This window comes from Mastigoproctus giganteus, chromosome 13, assembly GCF_048544385.1.
Source record: "Mastigoproctus giganteus isolate SK-2022 chromosome 13, ASM4854438v1, whole genome shotgun sequence".
Classification (NCBI taxonomy): Eukaryota; Metazoa; Arthropoda; class Arachnida; order Uropygi; family Thelyphonidae; genus Mastigoproctus; species Mastigoproctus giganteus.
In genome coordinates, this window is record NC_143587.1 from 95,279,831 (window position 1) to 95,302,079 (window position 22,249).

The 22,249-nt window shown below is 35.5% G+C and overlaps 1 protein-coding gene across 1 annotated transcript in view; it reads right to left on the reverse strand.

Moving 5' to 3' along the window:
- The window catches only part of LOC150076268 (acylamino-acid-releasing enzyme-like), a 428,243-nt gene that overhangs the window by 14,497 nt on the left and 391,497 nt on the right, over positions 1–22,249 (reverse strand). The window contains exon 21 of the mRNA XM_090387301.1: positions 16,649–16,757. Within this exon, the coding sequence (XP_090243427.1) occupies positions 16,649–16,757 (109 nt within the window). The remainder of the gene's footprint in view (positions 1–16,648; positions 16,758–22,249) is intronic.

Sequence of the window (22,249 nt, forward strand, 5' to 3'; positions counted from 1 at the left end):
TAATACAGTGGCTCTCAACTACTGTGTGAAAAAGAGTTCGGAAGATGTATCTTTGAAAATCTGTAATAAGTTCTTAGCAGTTTAAATATATCATCTATCAATCTACTTAAACATTTACCCAAAGACTGCCAACACGTATACACATGCTTCAAAATATTTTTTTACTTTAGTGGTATGTATTAACTGAAACTGTTTCAATCTGTCTTTCCCTTTGATATTTCTTTCTAAATGTAGAAAATATCCATATCCACCAGATATTCATCCGCTTTCATAGGAAGCAAGCAGTCCCTTTTTTGGAACATAAATGAATCAGATAAAAAGGCCCGCCATTTAACACCAAATGTTCAATCCCCTCTTTTAATATTCTTGCTACTAGTTTTTAGGGCCTACTACAATAGAGGCTATAATACTACAATATAGTCTTATACTGAGGAGCAATATCCCAATTTGTCTGAAATGTAAAATAATAAACCAATGTATACTTCCCACCATGTCTTATGGAAGTGAAACTTGGGCACTCACCAAAAGAATGGAAGAGAAGCTGAGAACTACACAGCGAAGAATGGAACAAATTATATTGGGAATCCGACTGTTAGATAAGAAGAGAAACACATGGATTAAGCAGCAAACTCAAGTAAAGGACATTCTTATCAAAACTAAAGAACTAAAATGGTCTTGAGCAGGACACATAGCTCAAAGACATGATGACAGATGGACTAAGAAAAAACCTGGAAGACAACAACGGTGATGGACAGATGAAATTCATGAGTTTGTGGGTAGTAAATGGATGGCCATTGCACAAAACAGAAGGAATTGAAAAGTTGCTGGAGAGGCCTTCATCCTGCAGTGGATTGAAAATGGCTGATGATGATGATGTTGATGCAATAGAGGCAATCCATTACCCATATGTGAAGAAACAAAAAGGAATCTCACATGCTTTCTGGTTGTTCAGATAGTCTTATACTATGCCCTGTATGACCATTCTTCCAACACTGGCAAAAAGAACAAGTTGCTTTTGATTTGATGATTTTATTATTATTATTATTATTATTATTATTATTATTATTATAGAAAAGGTCACAATGGGATATATCTTGGAATCTCTCTGATTACTGTCATTTGTAGTAATCAAAAATAAAATTTTTTCAAAACTATTATTACCTCTTCTCTTCCTTTCTGTGCAACTTTGCTAACAATGTTTGCTAGTTTTGTTCTTCCCCAGACATATTTTTTTGCTATTTCACTTTTGGGAACCATATTTTTGAACAATGTGCCTGCATGAGTACACAGCTCAGAGGATTCTAAGATAAATGATGAAAATAACATTCTATATATATGACACTATTCCCTTCACTCTGAAATACTACATCTATTTATGCATTTCTTTCTATATAGTGCATGCTGTTCTTATGCTTATTTATTAGCATTAATTTTCCTCAATTTGAAATTTAAAAAAAATCATCTACATACAGAACATAAATCAAATATATTATCTCTTCCAGCTTTTATATTATATGGAAAATTTGCATATGTCTTCTGAAATGTCAGATTGTATTTCTTTGGCATCTTACCAAATGACACTGCTAATTATCTTTGAGCCATATAAAAAAAAAAAAACAACAGTAATTAGGCTTGAAGAACTATTCATTAATATTAGTAAGGTCAAATGATGCAAGGCAGTGAGCTTCTTCTGCATCAGCCAATAAATAATATATTAAAATAAATTAGAATATTCATACTATTCCCATTCTCATGAGGTAACCATTCAATTCCATTCTGAACTTTGCCAGACTCACTGCCTCAGACATTTTGGGAGACAACTTATTCAACAAACCACTACCCATTCATGAACTCTGTGACCCAATCTTTTGTTACTCTCAGAGATTTTATAATTGTGCTTCCTTATTTTTGCCACACCTACTTGCATCACCTACATCAGTCAGTTAAGGGACTTATTTATTTTCTTCTGTTTTTATTCATATTTGAGAAGTATTCCCTATCCCTGTTCTTAGCTCTCTTTGTTAGTGCTTTCTCATAAACAGCTTTAGCCCATCGCACCCCATTAAATGATTTTTTTACATATTCTCTTATAATGCTCAACAAACCAGAATCACATGATTATCTGTAACTGTTTAATGCTTTTTTCTTTTTTTTTTTTTCAATTAAACTCTTAGCCTCACCTATCAACCATTTTGGCATCTTACATTTACAAAACTTCACCACTTGTATGATTATATTTCTGGCTTTGGGGATAAATCACTTGAATATTTCTCGTAGCATACTTTACCTAACAGTATACTTGTTATTATTGTTGTTATTTGGTTTTTAGGAGCATTAGCAACTAAGGCCATATTGCTCCAGGAATATGCGGTGGTCATTCCCTGACCTTTCCGCATCCTCCGTATTTGGTGGTGATGGGCTCGAACCCCCAGTCTAATCAAGAAGCATATGCTACGCACTGCTGCTCCTTCCCACCTGGCTACGGAGGTGCCCACCTAACAGTATACAGTAGCCTCTCCAGGTAATCGAGCAAGAAATATCTCATTCCATTATAGTCTTCTTGAAATTGAGGCTTTTGCCTTTACCTCAGACTACATAGATCTTTTTTAGACATAAACCATTCTATGGTATTGTGGTTACCGCCTGTTATTAGCTCATTCTGCTGAAACTTCTTAGTAAAAACTAGATAGGAATCTAGGATATTAACCCCTTGTAATGTATAAATCATAACAGAAACAGAGACCCTGCTAATTGTTGTGGCTCCTATGGTTTTGGCTGCGGACCCTATGAAGAAGTAGTTAAAGCTTTAGGACTTTAGATAACATTGTTACCTTCATTATTATTTCTATGTTAATCAATTTATTTCAGGTTATCTCCTTCACCATACAGGCTTTCTCAATTTTTCCATGGTAATTACAATTGACAGGTCAACATCCCTTTCCTCGTTTTGCACTCGTCTGATTTGCGCCAATTCCAAATAGTGTTGATCACTGACCACAACGACATTTTTATTTATTTATTTTTGCAATTTTTTTAGAAATTGAAAGTTTAAAATCGTCAGACAAAATTTATCAGCATCGTACTGTGCTATGTATCATGCACTGTTCATTTGATTTAGGACAATCTGAGCCAATCAGCAATTAGCACATCCGTATCAGAGACGAGAAAGATTACCACCCTCAAAGTAGCCACTCGTGGATGCGGGTGCTAAAGGGCAATGCAGTGAGGCATTCAGTTGGTTGTTGTTTATGCTATTTACATGTGTCGGAAATTTATTACGCTAACATTTTTTTATAATTATGCTATTAATAAATTAAATAATAATAGTGATAGTGGTGTGCAGTTTTTGCCATCCTGTTATAAAGTTTTTAATTTAATAGAATAAAGAGATGCCATGTCTGGTAAAAGTAGTTCATTGAATCCTAGTGCAATATTTGGAGGATGGAATCTGGTGAAAGCCACCGTAATGTGTGTAGGGCTATGAATATGCCTCCATCGACTATCATCCCCAGGGGCTCATATCTGGTGAGTATGAGCTTGGCACACCCAGGTTCCTGAGCTGGATATCATCATTCTTCTCTTTCTTGGTGATTCCTTTCTGCCCCCCCCCCCCCCATCTCTCTCTCTCTCCCTCTCTTAGGGTAGTTGGGAATTTTTTTTTTGTCTGGTGCAGCATAAGCCTCAGGCTTCCTTGCACCATATGGCTAATAATAATAATAATAATAATTACTACAACTATGAAGAATGCTAATAAAATAAAACAATCAATGCAAAGTGGTAGGTAAAATTTTTGGTGTCCAGAACCTAACCCTGTGATTTCCGATTGACTCCATTATATAAAGGGCGCCAGTCCCCCCAGGAACCTAACCCCGACGTAAATCAAGGGCTACCTGTATATATATATATATATTTTATTTTATTTTTTTTTCCCTTTTTGCTTTTGGTCAGTGCAGCAAAAGCCTGTGGCTTCCTTGCGCTATTACTAAAATATATAGTTTTGATAATTCCTATATTCTATTATATTATGAAACAACAGGGATTACCTTTATTTTAGATATAGGAAGCTTCTTTTCCAACCAACTCTCCTGGTCCAACATGCTAATAATTCTTTGGGAAGGCAATATCAATTTTACAAAACATGTGGGACATCTTCCCCATTGTCAGAACCGTAGTGTTCAGACCCCTCGGTCCCAACCTTGAGCGCTCAAGACTTCTGTCTTCAAACACCACACCTCTGGCAGCAAGGAAACCATTACATGGATATTTCCATTATGTGGATATTTATGTGGATATTTCCACGTAATGGTTTCCTTGCTGCCACTGTATGGTGTTTGAAGACAGAAGTCTTGAGCGCTCAAGGTTGAGACCGAGGGGTCTGAACACTACGGTTCTGACAGTGGGGAAGTGTCCCACATGTTTTGTAAAATTGATATCACCTTCCCAAAGAATTATTAGCACGTTGGACCAGAAGAGCTGGTTGGAAAAGAAGCTTCCTATATCTAAAAATAAAGGTAATCCCTGTTGTTTCATAATATAATAAAATATATAGTATATCTGATATATGCATTAAAGGACACGTTCACATGCCAGTATAGATTATCAGAAGGATAAAACCATGTGCGATGTAATAAAGAAAATAAAATTTATTAATACTAGTTTAACTACTCTGAGCATCTTACAGTTGTATATGAGAAAATGTTTCATTTGGATATCAAGATAAAACTATAAATATTGAAAGATTAACAAATAGCTATTTGTTATTTATACAAATTTATACTTGCTTTAATTTATACTAGCTTCTTCTAGTGACTTCAATATAGAAATAAAAACTAAAGTTTGTAATTAACCTACTTCACACTCTTTGAATGTACTACTTAGGTTTGTTCTTCTAGATGGCTTAAGGGAGAGACTGGTCCTTTGTAAAGATGTAACAGAGGGTTACTGGACAGAGGCCTTTGTTTGGAAGGACACCTTCACAAGGGGTGCAAGACTGGATTTTTGGAAGAATTGATCATTGTCCTTCTAAATGCTACTTGAGATTACACATGGTTCATGGGCTCAGGGGAGGGGGAGGAAGGGATAAACTGTTGATTCTACTGTTTAGTAATAGTAATCGTGGCATATGATGCAAGAAAGCAAGTGTATGAGCTTATGTAGCATCAGCCAAAAAAAATAAATAAATAATAATTCACACAACCATTTCCTCTAAATGGTTGTCCAGTTCCTTTTTAAATTTATTTAACCTATCGACTTCCACAATGACAGATGGAAGTTTGTTCCAGCAATTAACCACCTGCTGGATAAAGGCAAATTTCCACATATCTATTCTACAGCTGTCCTTCCTCAATTTAAATTTATGCCCCTTAGGTTCGTAATCTGAACAAGTGGAAGAATCCCATCAGAATTCAGCATGCTCAACCCATTCAAGGCCTTATACACCTCAATCAGATCACCTTGCAGGTGCCTAGTCTCCAGCCACTGCAATTTGCAGAACTTAAGCCTCTCTTGGTAAGAGGATCCCTTCATTCCCCTCACCAATCTTGTTGTCCTTCTCTGTACACACTCAAGAAAATCTACATCCTTCCTAAAATGAGGCCTCCAGACCTGCACGCAATACTCAAGGCATGGCCTGACCATTGCCTTATGCAGAGGGACAATAACCTCCTTTTTCCTGCTAGAAAAATTCCTGTATATCATTGACAAAACTCCATGACCTACTGCCTGTCTGCATTGCTCAGAAAACTTCATATCTGACTGTACAATTACTCCCATGTCTTTTTCATTTTCATACCACCCTAAGTGTAGTACCACACAGTTGGTAAGTTCCTGTGGGGTTACTTCTACCCATATGCAGTACTTTGCACTTGTCAATGTTAAACTTCAGTTGCCACTTCTCAGCCCATCTGCCCAAATTTTCTAGATCCTGTTGCAGTAGCACACTGCCATTACTGTCATTAACAACCCTACCAACCTTTGTATTATCTGCAAACTTCAACACTAAGCCTGATATACCTTCATAAATATCATTGATAAATATACAAAACAACAGTAGATCCAACACCGAACCCTGTGGGACTCCACTAATAACATAAGTCCACGAAGAGCAGCGCCCTAACCCTGTGACCACCCTCTGTCTTCTCCCACTCAGCCATTCTTTTATCCATTGCAGCAACTTACCCATAATGCCATTCTGCTCCAATTTGTACAGTAGTCTTCCATGTGCAACAGTGTCAAAAGCTTTCCTGAAATCCAAGTATATGATATCAAAATTATTTTTTGCATCCAGTTTTTGCATTCCTTTGTAACCACATAATAATATCCAATAAAATTTGTCAGACAAGACTTTCCCTTAATAAACCCATGCTGTGTCTGAATTATTGCTGCAGTCTTGTTGTTTGGTTTTTAGGAGCATTAGCAACTAAGGCCATATTGCTCTGGGGATATGCGGTGGTCATTCCCTGACCTTTCAGTATTTGGTGGTCACGGGCTCAAACTCCTATCTAATGAAGAAGCATGTGCTACACACTGCTGCTCTTGCGCACCTAGCTATGGAGGCACCTTGCAGTCTTGTCTAGATGATCCTGCAATGCATCTTTAACCAGCGACTCCATTATTTTACCCGGAACAGAAGTTAAACTAACTGGTCTGGAATTACTTGTGTCAACCTTCGATCCCCCTTTGTGAATTGGGGATACATTTGCACATCTCCAGTCTGTGGGACCTCCCCTGAGTCCAAGGATTCTCTCATAATTATGACTAAGGGTTTGCTTACTTCCTTTGCTGCCTCCTCTAATATAACTGGATAGATCCCATCCACTCCATGTACCTTTCTTATGTTTAACTTCAACAATTTCTTCTCCACTTCTTGTAGACTCACTTCTGTTGGGAAATTTTGTGTGTGGCTGTAGTGAATCAATATTACAATGCACAAGTAGTTATGTCTCTACAAATGTGTTTGCATGTCATTTGCATATTGTGCAAGCTGAAAAACCGGATATCAAAACTCAATCTAAGATAAAAGAAGCCATTAAGAATTTCTGCAGTCTACAATGAAATCCGAACTCAGACTTCACCAAATGAGTGATCAGCAGCAGAGCTGCTATACTACATTGGATCTCAACCCCCCCCCCCAGGACATTCGGGATACAGTGTGGGTGGTTGAATGCCAGTCTGAGCCACACAATGCAGCACAACTTCCCTCCCTTTGATTCACTCCACTTAGAAATATAAATAAAAAATGAATATCCTGTTTATACTTCAGGATGATTACATAGGATCATAGCAATTTAAAAAGTTGGGAGTACAAGAATATTATCATGTTTTGTGTATATCACATGGATCTGAATGCTCTCAGGATAAGTAATTCATACATGCATGGTGAAGAAGTCAGCCCATCAAATCTTCCCTCCCCCAACCACCACCACAAACCAGATACTAACCTGACTGCAAACAACACCTAATAGTCCCTACCATAAGTTTTAGATCATCTCAGAGAATAGTGGCTTCAAGAGCAATGACCAACCCTGAAATCCATGGGCCTGCTCTCAGACATAAGACAACCTCCACTCATGAAGGAATATCCCTATTCAAAAGACTTCCACCACTCTTTCCACAGGCCAGTTTTTCTCAAGCTATTCTGCCCCAGAAGATGAAGCAGGCTATGCAAAGATTTTTTAGTATTTATTTCTATATTTAAGCCACAAGAAGGTGGCCTGAAAAGTTGAGCCATAATATATGGCCATTTACTTATGTGTCAGACTTACATACAGTTTTATCTGATTATCCAAATTCAAAAATTTCCCATGTTTAACTGTAACTGCCTCAAACCAATCAAACCAATTTTGCTTATGTGATATGCTTTTGTTTTAGCTTGCTTGTGATCAATGATAAGAATGATCACAGATTGCTTGTAGCTAATGATCAGAAATTTAGAAAAATTAAAATTTTCTGTTTATACTCTGGCCCCATAGAGTCAGAGGAGTTCACAAGATAGAGAATACAAGATCATCACCATATTCAGTAGTCACATAGGATTGAACCACAGTTAACTGAAATGCATATACTAATTGTATCTTTTTTAACTGGATCTATTTTATTGCAAATATTTACTTCAGTTTGCCTTGTAAGTTTACCATGTTTCTGCTATAATCCTTTTGTTGTTTGTACAAAACTAATCATTCAATGCTTGTAAAAAGCATGGGAAGCAGATGGACATGTCTGTTTGTTTGGGAATTTTTTTGGCCCGTCTGTAACTATGGCCATAGTGCGCCATACCTATGGTAGTACGTATGCTATTTCTTTACAGATCACGAGTGAGAAAACTGGTTTTTGACTAGCTAAAGGAGGTGGTATACATTGATCGCATTGAGAAAAGTAAAAATGTTTGAGACATTTGTTTTATTGCCCAAAAGTGATGTGAGTGTTAGAGGATCTTCTGTTGTGGCTGGAGTGAAGAGATTCTGGCGTTCTATTGCAAATTTTGTGCATTCCACAAGGATGTGCTTCACAGAAAGCACTGTGTTACAGTGATGACACTGAGGGTGAATCTCCCCTCATAAAAGATAACCATGGGTAATATTAGTGTGACCTATTCGCAGATGAGCTAGTATTACCTCTGTTGTCGAATTGGACTGAAACTTGAAGGCCACTGCTCAAGATTTGGCTTGATACTTCCAAGCTTGTTTTTGAGTTGGTTTTGCCACGTTAACTGCCACTGGTACATGCATTTTTCCTGGATTATTCGTTTATAGTCTTGATGTGGAACTTTCCACTTGTCATCAGGTGGTAAGTCAGCTGCTTTTGTGGCATTGTCTGCAAATTCATTTCCTGGAATTCCCATATGTCCTGGGTCCTGGGACAACAGAAATGTATGGTTCTTCCAAGCTCAGATAAGATATATAAAGAGTTTGTTATTTCTTTTACGACTGGTTGGGTGATGTTCATGCTGTTTTCCAGGGCTTGAAGTGCACTTAGAGAATCAGAGAAAATTATACTGTTTTCAATATTGGAGGACTCAATATACTTCAGCGCAACCTGAATTGCCATTAGTTCGGTGAAAAATATACTAAACTCATGTGGCAGTTGATAGGCCACTGTGGTGTTCGGAAAAACTGCAGTGATTCCAATGTGGGTGTCATTCTTTGATCCATCTGTATGAACTACAATGAAGTTTGGAAACTGCTCCACTATTGCTTGGTACAGTTGCAAGAAATTTTCTTTATGTAGTGCAGATTTATCCCATTTATGAAGGTACAAATCACATGAAGGTGGAGTAATGCTCCGTGGAGCAAGGAGAAGTGGAGGGGTATTTGCAATATTATCAAAAGTGAGATTTAAGTTCTAAAATATGTCTTATTCTTATACCTAATGGTCAGTTAGCAGTAGGGCAGTTTTGGTAGAACCTGCTGTGTTGTGGGTTGAAAAGTATTTGCCAGTTTGGGTGTTCAGGCATAGATATAATTTTATATGCATAGCGTAATATAAGTTGATGCCTTCTGATAGAGAGAGGGGTTTGTGAGTTTCAGCATATAGACTATGTATTGGAGATGTGCAATATGCTCCTAGAGCAATGCGTATTGCACTATGATGAGGAGGATCAAGCCAGCGAAGGATACTAGGTTTTGCTGAGCTATACGCTGGTGCTCATAGTCAAGTTTTGATCTTATTAAGGCTGCGTATAGCCGTAATAAGGTAAGATAATCAGCTCCCCACTTTGTTGCTGAGAGCACCCGGATCAGGACTTACAGTTATTTTCAGAGCCATGGTCCTCAGATGTTTCAGAGGTTCAAGTGGACCTTCTGAATCTTGATTCAGACAGTTTCTGCAGCCAGTCATCACCTACGGGTCAGAAATCTGGGTGTCAGCAACGAAAACCATGCTAAAAACCATTGCATCTGATGAGTACTGGCTTCTTCGGTTGGTCCTCTTCAAGAATAAACTGCCACCACTCATACATACTTCAGATATCACCTAACTTCTAAATTACAGAAAAGTCTCCAAATGGATATTTGCCCTCCGCTTGTTTGTGTCAATTAAAACGATAGTGGGTGAAGTCAATACGTCAAATTTTTGGCAGATGTGCAATTGGAGGATGCCCCCAAAACCCTTAAGAACCCTCCCCTCTCTGCAGTCTGTGGCGTGGAGGCTCAGAATAGGGGGTAGATTCCTGCCCATGGAGATGATCCACAACATCCAGGAGATAGATGTGGACTACAAAAAGTTCATAGAGGACAAATCGTACAGAAGATGCATCGTCAAGGACCAGCTTTCATCTTCAACTGAGTGACTGCCATCGTCTTTTCATCGCTTTTCATGTATCTTCATTTCACATGTTAATATTAATTTTGTATGTAAAATATGTAATTATACGTTTTATGTAATTTTTCTTGTATTAGTTATTTCATGTTAAACTCCTAGCATTGTCGCTGTTGTGGGTATTATTGCATCAGGTAATCATGTAACCAATCACTGCCTGCAATAAAGATATTTATAAACAGATACTTAGGTGGTGCATGCTCCCTGGTGACAGAGAGGCCCATTTTTTTTTTTTTTTTTTTCTTATAACATATTATACACACTTTACACTACAGTGTCCACTAGTAGAATACTTGAACACAGAATATACTGGTGGAGATGGACATTAGTCTGAGTGCCACCATAGACAAGTACATATATAATGAATGCTATTGGTTGGCCATTCAGTTGCAGTTCCGGATTTGGGTGAAGTTTACATTGGCAGCAAAAATGAATGCACAACCTTTTTTTTTGAGGACAAAGTTGAAAACCATTGGTTTGTGCCCATGTACTGATCTTATTTATTATCCCTTGTAACTGTCTCTCGACAGCATTCATGTTTTTCGCATGACAAGAAATACTAAGGTCATCTACAAACAGTGCCTTATCAATTGTGTTTGGTTCAGCAATGCTGTTTATTGCAATTATAAAAAGTGAAGCACTGAGTACAGAGCCTTGAGGAACTCCTCCTTCTTGTGAAAATACTTGGGACAGTGAGGTTTTAAATCGAACTTAGAATGTAACTTTGAATTCAGATGAGGCAAAGTGCCTCATCTGAATTCAAAGTAAAGGGAGGGTCAATGACTAACAAAGTAGTGCAGAAAAGACACTAAACTTTGTTTAAGAAGAAAAAAGGAGCGATAGCAGAGGAATAGCATCTCGATATTGCTTTCGGCCAGCCTATTCATGCAAGAGAAATAAGTTGTAGTAATTAAGGATAGTAGAAAGCAATCAGAAGAAGGGGGAATATAGTTGTGCTCAGGTTGTCCAGGGTTGCTAAACCCTGTACCATAGTCGGTCCCTGGACAGATGTCTGGACAAATGCCTCATGTGTTTAAGTCAGTATTGGTATTGTTATTGAGGAAATGTAAAAGGAAGAAAAATTGAAATAAAAATAATAACATCAACAAACCTTAACAAACCAGCAAGCAGGACATGACAAAACACAATACCCCCGTGCACAGCCAATCTGTGGGCACAAGCTTTCTACACCATGAGACACGACAGAGGCTAGGGGGTATATAACTATACATTATGTACAGCCCAAAAGTAATATGTATGGCCTGTACATATTGTCTTTTTGAATTCAAACTTTCAGTCATTTTTTCTTTAACAAGATTTAATTGGCATTATTTTAGCTTTTTAACTCTATTTTATATTTGTATACTTATTTTTATTTATGTTTGAATTTTGTTCCTTTCTTTTGGTCTCTGTCGGGTCAGCCATGATGTATACATGCAAAATGTATACATCATAACAGAAACAGAGACCCAGCTTATTGCGGTGGCTCCTATGGTTTTGGCTGCTGACCTCATGAAGAAGTAGTTAAAGCCCTAGAACCCACTACTTTAGGTATCATCGTTATTATCATTATTATTTTTATTTTAATCTAATTTAATTTCAGGTTAATTCTTTTACTTTGCTGGCATTCTCAATTTTTTCCATGGTAATTACAATTGACAGGTCAGCATCCCTACCTGATTTATTGAAAATAAACATTTGTCTATATTTCATTACAGTTTCCAGGTATTTCTACCATAACTAGTAGTGCCCTGGATCCATAACCCAGTTTAATAATTTAATACTTTTTCTTGCTTGCTTAGTCATTCAGTAATGTGATTATACCCTATTATTTTTATCAATATTATATATATACAGGCAACCCCCATATAACACGGAACTTCTACAACACAGTTTTGCTCTAACATGGTTAGAGAATTTCAGTAAACCTTGCATAACAGGGTATTTTTGAGCTTTTGTATGGGGGAAACCCTGCTATTATGGTGGATGTAATTTTTCAACATTTCCACTCTTTTTGAATCCCCACTGTTGACTCGCTAGTCAAAAATAATTGTTGAGAAATCCCCGTATTTTATTTTGTTGGGAAATCCCCGTGTTATGTTTTGTGATATTGAACTTGTGGAAAAATCTAGGTTTCAAAGTTTTATTACCATTAGATAGCACACCAGGCCATCCAAAAGATTTATATCATCCAAACGTTGAAGTTACTTTCCTACCACCACAGTTGTACTAGGTTAATACAACTTCTTTCATTCAGCCATAAGATCAAGGTGTTATATCACCTTTAAAATTCATTACATTAGAAAATCGTTAATATGGATTTTGGAAAATATTGATTCCGAATCTATTGAAGTAATGGAGCCATGGAAACATTTCTCAATTGTGGACAATTCTGTATCAGAAGCATAGCTTTATCTTTTTAAGAAGTAAAACTGTCAACGTTAAATGCATGTGTAAAAATATATGGGCAGAGTCAGTTCATTCTGGAAATATGGTTGAACTGGCAGAAAACAGAATCGGTGCAATAGTAGAACTTGCTATGTCGGTAGGATGGTATGACTACTGAAGCCCTCGTGGATAGCACAGTTGATAGAATCACCCTCCTCCCTACACCGGCTGGAAAAGACCTGAGTTCGAATCCTGTCAATGATGGGTGGAATTTTTATGGGTCTTTTTCACGTGGCTGAGTTAGTTCAGCTCAGATGAGGGTAGCATGGTTTTTTCTCCTGGAAACTGGTTTTTCATTCAGCAAAACAGAAAATCGACTTCAGGACACATGCAATTTATAGACAATATACACAGAGTAACATGGCCTTAGTCGCCTATGCTCCTAAAAAAAATTAAAAAAAGATACAATTACTGAAGACCAAGAATCACTGGTGAAGCGGATTTGGTGGAAATGGCATCAGAGGTAAAATCAAATCAATTTAGAGGATGATAGTGCAGATGAAAATTCAAAATTTTCAAATTTTACAGTAAAAAGTATACGGGAAGGCATAAAGTTAGGCAAGCAATTAGAGTCTTATTTTTTAAATGCAAATTCTTGAATGAAAGGAGCCCAAAGTTCAAAAGGGCGCTTCAAACATTCTTAGTTCCATATGATGAAATTCACAAAGATTTATCAAGCAAAAGCAAACAAACCCAGATTGCTGTTTTTTAAAGAGAGCAGAAGATACATGAAATCTAGAATGTTTTTTTTTTGTTAGTTTAACAAAATAGTGTATTTTTGTTAGCTTTTGGAACATAACCCCCCTTTTTTTTGTACTTTTTCTTAGTCCCATATAACACTGTTTCGCACAACACGACATTTTATAGGAACCTAACTACCATGTTATACGAGGGTTACCTGTGTGTATATATATATATATATATGTGTGTGTGTGTGTGTGTGTATAATTCATAAAGAAACTTGCATATTTTCAAATTTTATACTTGTAAGATTTGAATGCTATATCTTTACAATATAATGCAATAAACATTAGCTTATAAAGTATTCCCATTAAATAAATAAAAATGTCAAACTACCAATAATATTTTTATCCAATTACTATTAACCTGGAAGTGGTGACACTGCCAGGTTAATAATAATTAACTCAAAGTGTAACAGAAAGTTTGGCAGGGCACTTGACAGGTGTCTTTACTTTCATTTTAATTTCTGGAATTATTATTTTTTTATTCTGCTTGAATAATGCTAATATTTCATCTTTTCTCAATGAACTGCGATACTTATTGCATGTCACATTTCGACTTTTAATAAAAAAAATTTAAAAGCACTACGTGTTTTACACCTTTTATTTTCAAAATATAAAATAAAAAATACCAATTCTGCATAAAATTACAAAAAAAATTTTTCTCTTCCATTTTATAATTTAAAAGACAGTTAAAGATCAACACCTATATTTCAGCTCATTATGTATATAGATATTAAAAATACATCATATATATTTCAATACTGTTAGTTGCTTCCATTTCAAATTTGGTATGCTTCACAGCACAGGATATACATTGTTTTCCAGACATAACTTGAATTGTGTATATGTTGTTACTTCCCTTTTGAATTACCAAAGGTCATTTTTTACTGCCATGAAGCAGAAAGTCCAAGGTCAGGTTATGGTAGAGACCTTGGACTTCATGAAGAAGTGTAGTTGTGCCTGACACAAATAGTTCTGTAACTTGAGAGGAATCTCCAGACAGATTAATGTCAATAAACCATGCACCCAATTCAAATTTGGTATGCTTCAAGTTACATGATCCGATTGCATCTTGGTCTAATTACACCACATTAATTTCTTTATTTTAAAGAATGAACATTCTCTGTAAACTAATACTATATTTGAAAGTATATATGCTCCCACAGAGTAGGAACCATTTTCAGAGAATACTAAGTTTGGTGCTTTTGTCTTTACTATGTGAAAACAATACTAAACTTTTAAAAAACAAATAGCTTAAGACTGTATTCATATTTATTGAACTCGTGAGAGAAGAAAAACAAGTAACTTGAAATTATAAACAAACATAGTGCCAGTGCTTGTCTGATATCCTGCCATCTATTTGGCAAAAGAGATATAGTTGCAAAGATGGGGGTGAGTCACCTAATAGGTTCTTGCACACAATTTCTGTATGAAAACCACAAAATAAACACTTCAGAAACAATTGCTGTAAAAGTTTGATTACATTTAGGAAGGCAGAAAAAATTTCAGATTTTTAATCATTGATTAACAATGAACATTATTTTCAAAGGTCAAGGACCTGCCAACAATGTTACGTTAATAATTTAACAGTTTATACAAATTATCTATAGAAAAGAATATAAAATTCTTACACCAATATAATTTTTCAAACTGTGATGAAGTCCCTGCTCTGTCAGCTGTTTTAGTTTGTTAGTCTCAACAGTATGTGTTCCTTTATGAAGATGTGCAATACTCAAAAAGAAGGTGATTTTTATTTATAGGTGATAAGAGATTGTGATAATAGTGAAATTTAATCATATGTGTATTTCAATCTTTTTTCATGTACAAAATGAGCATATCTGGCATAAAAATAATTATAATATAATTTTGGTAAGAAATATGATGAAGTAAAATCAAATGATATAAAGGTTTAGAAAACATCAGTACAACCTCAAATTTTGAAACACTAGCCCTTGCTGGATTTTTGAAAATTCCAGATTTTGAAATTCACTAATGCAGAGAACTGCTGGAAGGGAAGTGCACAATTGCTGAAAGGTTATGCAATGCTCTATAAATAAAATTGACACTATGTAAATATAGCATATAACTCACTTCAGTAAAGTTTCCCAAGCAATAAATAAATATATTAAAAATATCCATAATGAAAGCTGAGCTCTATTTCACAATAACAATCTGGGATCCTGGATCCTTATAGCCCACTATTGACACTACTTATAGCTCACTAGTTTACTAACAGCAGCTGAAAGCTCCAATACTAGTATGTATTTACAGTAGTGAAGAATAAGGAACCCTATGGCCATAAAGTTCCAGTACTATATATTATTATAGTGGGCCATAAGTTTCGGCATGTATTTACTATATAAAATGCATCATAAGGGTCCAGGATATTAGGACTTTGCTATAAAAACAGGTATAGTATCAATCATAAATTACGCTGCAACCACAGGAGGTTTTGTTGTAGCTTCCTAAAACATCTTAATTAATAAACATATACTATGATACGATCAAGTGGTCTGTTGAAAATCAAACTCCATGATGTATGTACTCTTGCTTATTGTTCCTAATCACATCTGATAGATACTGTCATTCAAACTGTACACCACATAAATTTAAAATCAAGAAAGTTAAGGCTTAGAATGTAATGTGCAGGGAACCTTTCCTATAGGCACTACTTTGGTTTCTACAGTTGTGCTTTCCAAAAGGAGCATTTGCATTTATTGCAAAGTTTGCTACTGAGAAATTTACATATAATGAAGTTACTAAACTGATTTTTCGGCATTACATTTTACATGGAGTCCAATTATCAATGAACTAACCAATTATATAATATCATGAGTTTGACTGACATTGAGAATGTGCTGCTTCAGGATATTGTAAAGTTCCTGGGTTGTATATCATTTAAAACAGTCTCAACATTCAATGAAGTGTGTTTTTTTAATACATAAAAATTTCAAAGAGGATTTACTAAAATAATCTGCCAAAATAGTGTGACTCTGATTCATTAAATATAAACAAAGAAAAACACAAAACGGTTTTATTTACCCAAATGATATAATAAGAATCTTAAATGAGTAAGAAAAACTAAGTGGTGAGGTTTAAAGCTTAAATTACAAATTACTCATTATTTGTTACTAACTTCTTACCTTCTCAATATATTTCATTGGAGACTTCCCCCACATATTATCAGATATTTCAGGAGACATGACAGAAGTAAAACTAAATAATTCTCCTTGCCCACTTTCTACCCAAGCCCTAAATGGATTTAAATTAAAAAAAAAAAAAAAAAAAGGATACAGACATACGTATGAATATCATATTTTACCAACACTCAATAATATAAATAACATCACTGTTAAATTCAGAAAGTGGTATTTCAGATTAATACATATAATAAATATATTTTACATTATAATTGCTCCTTTATTAATATCCTTTGTGTTCCTATTAGGTAACTTGTTTGTTCCAGTCTTTAAGTGCTTTTCCATTACTCATAATGAAAATCCTTAGAAATGTTTCAACTTTATTCAAAAAACATATGTGTTTTCATTTCCAAGATTTTATTTTCAAATCTTATTTCAAGCACACAGTCAAATTTCTTCTCCCTATAGAGTCCATTTCTTTCACTGTTAAACTCTGAAAGTATGAACCAGAGCTATAATGCTCAATACATTCTATGTTGGTAACAATATTTGTAAAAGAATAAGAGAAGTTTACCTCAATATGATATGTAGAACACTTCTGTAGGATACTCTCCAGAAATTAAAACGAAAACAATTAATTTCATTGAAATTTTACATTACAGTAAGAAATAATTAACAATAATTAAAAATCAAATGAACACTTAAAAATTAAGTAAAAAATTAATTTAACGAAAAAAAAATTGCAAAGCGATTTTCCTTCCTGAAGCTGACAGTGCTTTTCGACCATATGTCATGATCACATGAATGAAAATTACTGAATAGGGGTAAGCAAGGAATTTAAATAGGGATTATTTGTCTTTGCACATGTGTGTAAAGGACCACGAGTCGGAGATTAGAACAGAATTCTCCTGTAATTTAATTTTGACGATTTCTGCAATTAATAGTCTCGTATAATTACGTTGGACACTAATTATTTTGGCCTCTTTAAATAAAAAATTATGTTTTTTCATTAACAGCATGAAAGGCTAATTCTGACGCTGCTGAATGAGAAGCATGAACTGAGGCCACGTGTTGATTAACACAAAAATTCAGAGGAAACTGCGTAGAACCCTGATAAGACGAGTCGCAATCACCACAAGAAATGTTGTATACTAGGTCATTTACTTGTGTTGCGAACGAGGAAAGGCCTGAGCAATTGTTCAGTATTTTCAGTATACTGTGTGTGTGTTCAGTATTGTTCAGTATAATGTATAGTAAACAGGGGTTATCCACTTGCTACAATAGAAAGAATTAGGGTACAAGCTAAGGATAGAATACAAAAAAATATACCAACCAACGATGGTAATATCAAAAAATAATTTATTTCTGTCCCATATGTTGAACAGTGGCACAAACAACTTAACAGATTCTTTAAAGATGTGAAATTTAAAATTGTAGCCAGGCCAATATGGAAATTACACACTATACTGAACAATCGCTCAGTCCTTTCCTCTTTCACAACACAAATAAATGACCTAGTATACAACATTTCTTGTGGTGATTGCGACTCGTCTTATCAGAGTTCTATGCAGTTTCCTCTGAAATTTTGTGTTAATCAACACGTGGCCTCAGTTCATGCTTCTCATTCAGCAGCGTCAGAATTAGCCTTTCGTGCCATTCATTAATGGAAAATATACTTTTTTATTTAAAGAGGCCAAAATAATTAGTGTAGAACATAATTATACGAGACTATTAATTGCAGAAATCATCAAAATTAAATTGCACGAGAATTCTGTTAATGTTCGCTGGCCATTTCTAATCTCGACTCGTGGTCCTTTACACACATGTGCGAAGACAAATAATCCCTATTTAAATTCCTTGCTTACTCCTATTCGGTAATTTTCATTCATGTGATCATGACATATGGTCGAAAAGCATTGTCAGCTTCAGGAAGGAAAATCGCTTTGCAATTTTTTTTACTTAATTTTTAATTGTGTTCATCTGATTTCTAATTATTGTTAATTGTTTCTTACTGTAATGTAAGATTTTCAATTTTTTAATTTCGATTTTAATGAAATTAACTGTTTTCATTTTAATTTCTGGAGAGTAGTGTTCTATGAACAGAACACATACATAGAAGTGTTCTATGTATCATATTGAGGTAAATTTCTCATTCTGTTACAAATACTGTTAAACTCCATAAATATGATTATATATAATCCTACCCTATTTCTGCTGCTGATTAAAACCTTATAATCTTTCATAATCATGTAGCATTTTGTGTCAATATTTGCTAATATTACCATAGTTCAGAACTATATTTTTCAAATGATTGGTTTTGAAAGGTGGACCCCACGCATTTTAAGACAATTTAAAATATTTCAATATACATTTTAAATAATTTTAAATGTATATTGTAATTGTAATTTGCCATATAATTTTTAAATTTAAATGTAAATTTAAATGGTGTAATTTTTAAATAACTTAGTAAGCCATTTTGACACAGTTACACCTGAGCTGGATGTAGTCATTTTAATAACTTTTAAAATATTATATATATGACCATTTATGATTTATAGGTGGGCTGTGAGAAATTTCCTGAAATTCAGATTTGTTTTGAAGTTATTAAAAAAAGGTTGAGAAATGCAGGTTATATAAGATGTTATAGATCATACAAGAAAAACAAATGATTTACAAAATTTCAGTATAATTATTATGTAAAAAGTAAATATTTCATTTAAATAAAAGAGAATATTAATATTAATGTTCATTATTAATATTACTACTCTAATATTAACTTTACTCCTAGATGGATAAATATCTATGTTTTAATAAATAACATTACAGATACATATTTTACAGATTAAATTATATTAGCATTAGCAAAGGGACATGAGGCAAAAAAAAAATCTTATATAGCATCAGCCAAAAAAAAAAAAAAAAAAAAACCACCCTCATTTCACCCATCCACTCGCTCCAAATGTTTGTCAACCACCTGCTGGCTAAAGGCAAACTTCTACACATCTATCCTACAACCGTCTTTCCTCAATTTGAATTTATGACCTCTAAGGCGATTATTCTGAACAAGAAGAAGAATCCTATCTGCATTGAGCATGCTCAAACCATTCAAGGCTTTATACATCTCGATCAGATCACCTCGCAGGTGCCTAGTCTCCAGACATTGTAATTTGCAAAACTTAAGCCTTTCTCGTAAGAGCAACCCTTTGGTTCCATTCACTAATCTTGTTGCCCTTCTCTGTACTCGTTCCAACAGCTCTACATCCTTCTTAAAATGAGGCCTCCAGATCTGTATACAGTACTCAAGGTGTGGCCTGACCATTGCCTTATAGTATGGAATAAGATAATCACCTCCTTATCCCTGCTAGAAAAATTCCTGTATATCATTGAGAACACCATATGAGCTACTCTTCTAGACCATCTGCACTACTCAGAAAACCTCATATCTGCCTGCCCAATCACCCCCAGGTCCTTTTCATTCTCTACCACTGTCAGTATGGTACCACAGAGTTGATACGTTACTATGGGATTACTGCTTCCCATATGTAGCACTTTATATTTGTCAATGTTAAACTTCATTTGCCACCTCTCAGCCCACCTGCTCAACTTTTCTAGATCCTGTTGCAGCAGTGTACTGTCATTAGTGTCATTAACAACCCTGCCAACCTTTGTATCGTCTGCAAACTTGGACATTAAGCCTGATATACCATCATCAATATCATTTATAAATACAGAAAACAACAATGGACCCAACACTGAACCCTGAGGGACTCCATTAATAATATTAGTCACTGATGAGCAGTGTCCATTGATTACCACTCTCTGTCTTCTCCCATTCAACCATCCCTTTATCCATAGCAGCAATTTCCCTTCAATGCAACACTGCTCCAATTTGTGCAGCAGTCTTCCATGTGCAACAGTATCAAAGGCTTTTCTAAGATCCAAATATATGATATAGTTATTCTTTGCATCCAGTTCCTTTGTGACTACATCATAGTATCCAATCAAATTGGTCAGACAAGACTTCCCCTTAACAAACCCATGCTGTGTCCGAGCTATAACTGAAGTCTTGTCTAGATGATCCTGCAATGCTTCTTTAACTAGTGCCTCCATTAATTTCCCTGGAACAGAAGTTAAACTAACAGGTCTGTAATTACCTGTGTCTCCCTTTGATCCTCCTTTGTGGATTGGGATCACATTTGCACATCTCCAGTCCATGGGTACCTTCCCGGAGTCCAGGGAAGCTCTCATAATTATAGCTAAGAGTTTGCTTACTTCCTTTGCCGCCTCCTTTAATATAACTGGATAGATTCCATCCACCCCAGTTGCCTTTCTTGTCTTTATCTTCAACAATTTCTCCTCCACTTTACTCTCAGTTATTACAAGATTATCTAGCTTACTGCCAGAGTTGAATGCACCTCTGGCATTCCCCTCCCTGAATAACTGCTCATGTGTGAATGTCGATGCAAAATATTCATTTAGTTTGTTAGCTACCTGAGCAGGATTATCAACAGTTGAACCATCGATATCAAGTGGACCAATCTGATTCATCCCCTTCCTTCTAGAGTTTGCATAAGTAAAGAACTCTTTGCTGTTTTTCTTTGCATTCTTTGCCAAAGATTGCTTGTAATCTGCCTTTGCCTGCCTAACCTCCTTTGTAACATGGTTACAGACCAGCTTATATCTATCATAGACTTCTGTGTCACATGTTAATTTATATGTCTAAATCTTGAACAATATATCTTTGTTGGTATGAAAAGCCTAGCAGCTTCCAAGATAAATTTTTTGAATGCTTCCCATTTTGAATTTGCTGTTGCTAACATCATCAGTTGGTTCCACCGAATAGAATTTAAATACTGTCTCAGACCACCGCAGTCACCTTTACGAAAGCATAAACCCTTCCCTTTACCCTTGATATTAGTTACCTCTTTGAATAAATCCCACTTCAGCACACTGTGATCAGTGCCACCTAGTGGTTCCTTTATCTGCAGATTCTTGATGCATGAAGAATCACTACTGATAATCAGATAAGAGTATTACTCCCTGTATACTCTGCACAATTGCTCATTATACTCATCAGATTCATTAGGCCTATAAAACACCTACTCTCATTTTTCCTTTCCCAGTGCTTATGTCACACCAAACAGACTGAACATTGCATTGTCCACCCACATCAACTGGATGCACTTCCTTAGAATTTATGTTTCTTAACTAACAGCATAACCCCTCCTCCCTTCCTGTCTATCCTTTCTGTACACATTGTACTCCTCAAATTCCAGTTCTGCACTGCTTATGTATGTGTTACACCATGTCTCTGATGTATTAACTAGCACTTCACGCTCATCGAATTTATTAACTATACTCTTAGCATTGGTGTACATGCAAGCATACATGCACCTGTTTCTACTCTTAGTTACCCTAACACAGCCCATGTATTTACTTGTTCCACTATGACTCCCAGCAGTCCTGGAAATTCCCATTGCCTTGCTTTCCAATAGAAGTAGTGCAAGAATCACTTTTACCTCTGCCAGCGGCTACTGTTAATCTATTAGTCCGTGTATCCCCCCAAGCTAGCAGTTTTCCGACCCACCTAGCTCTGCCTCGATA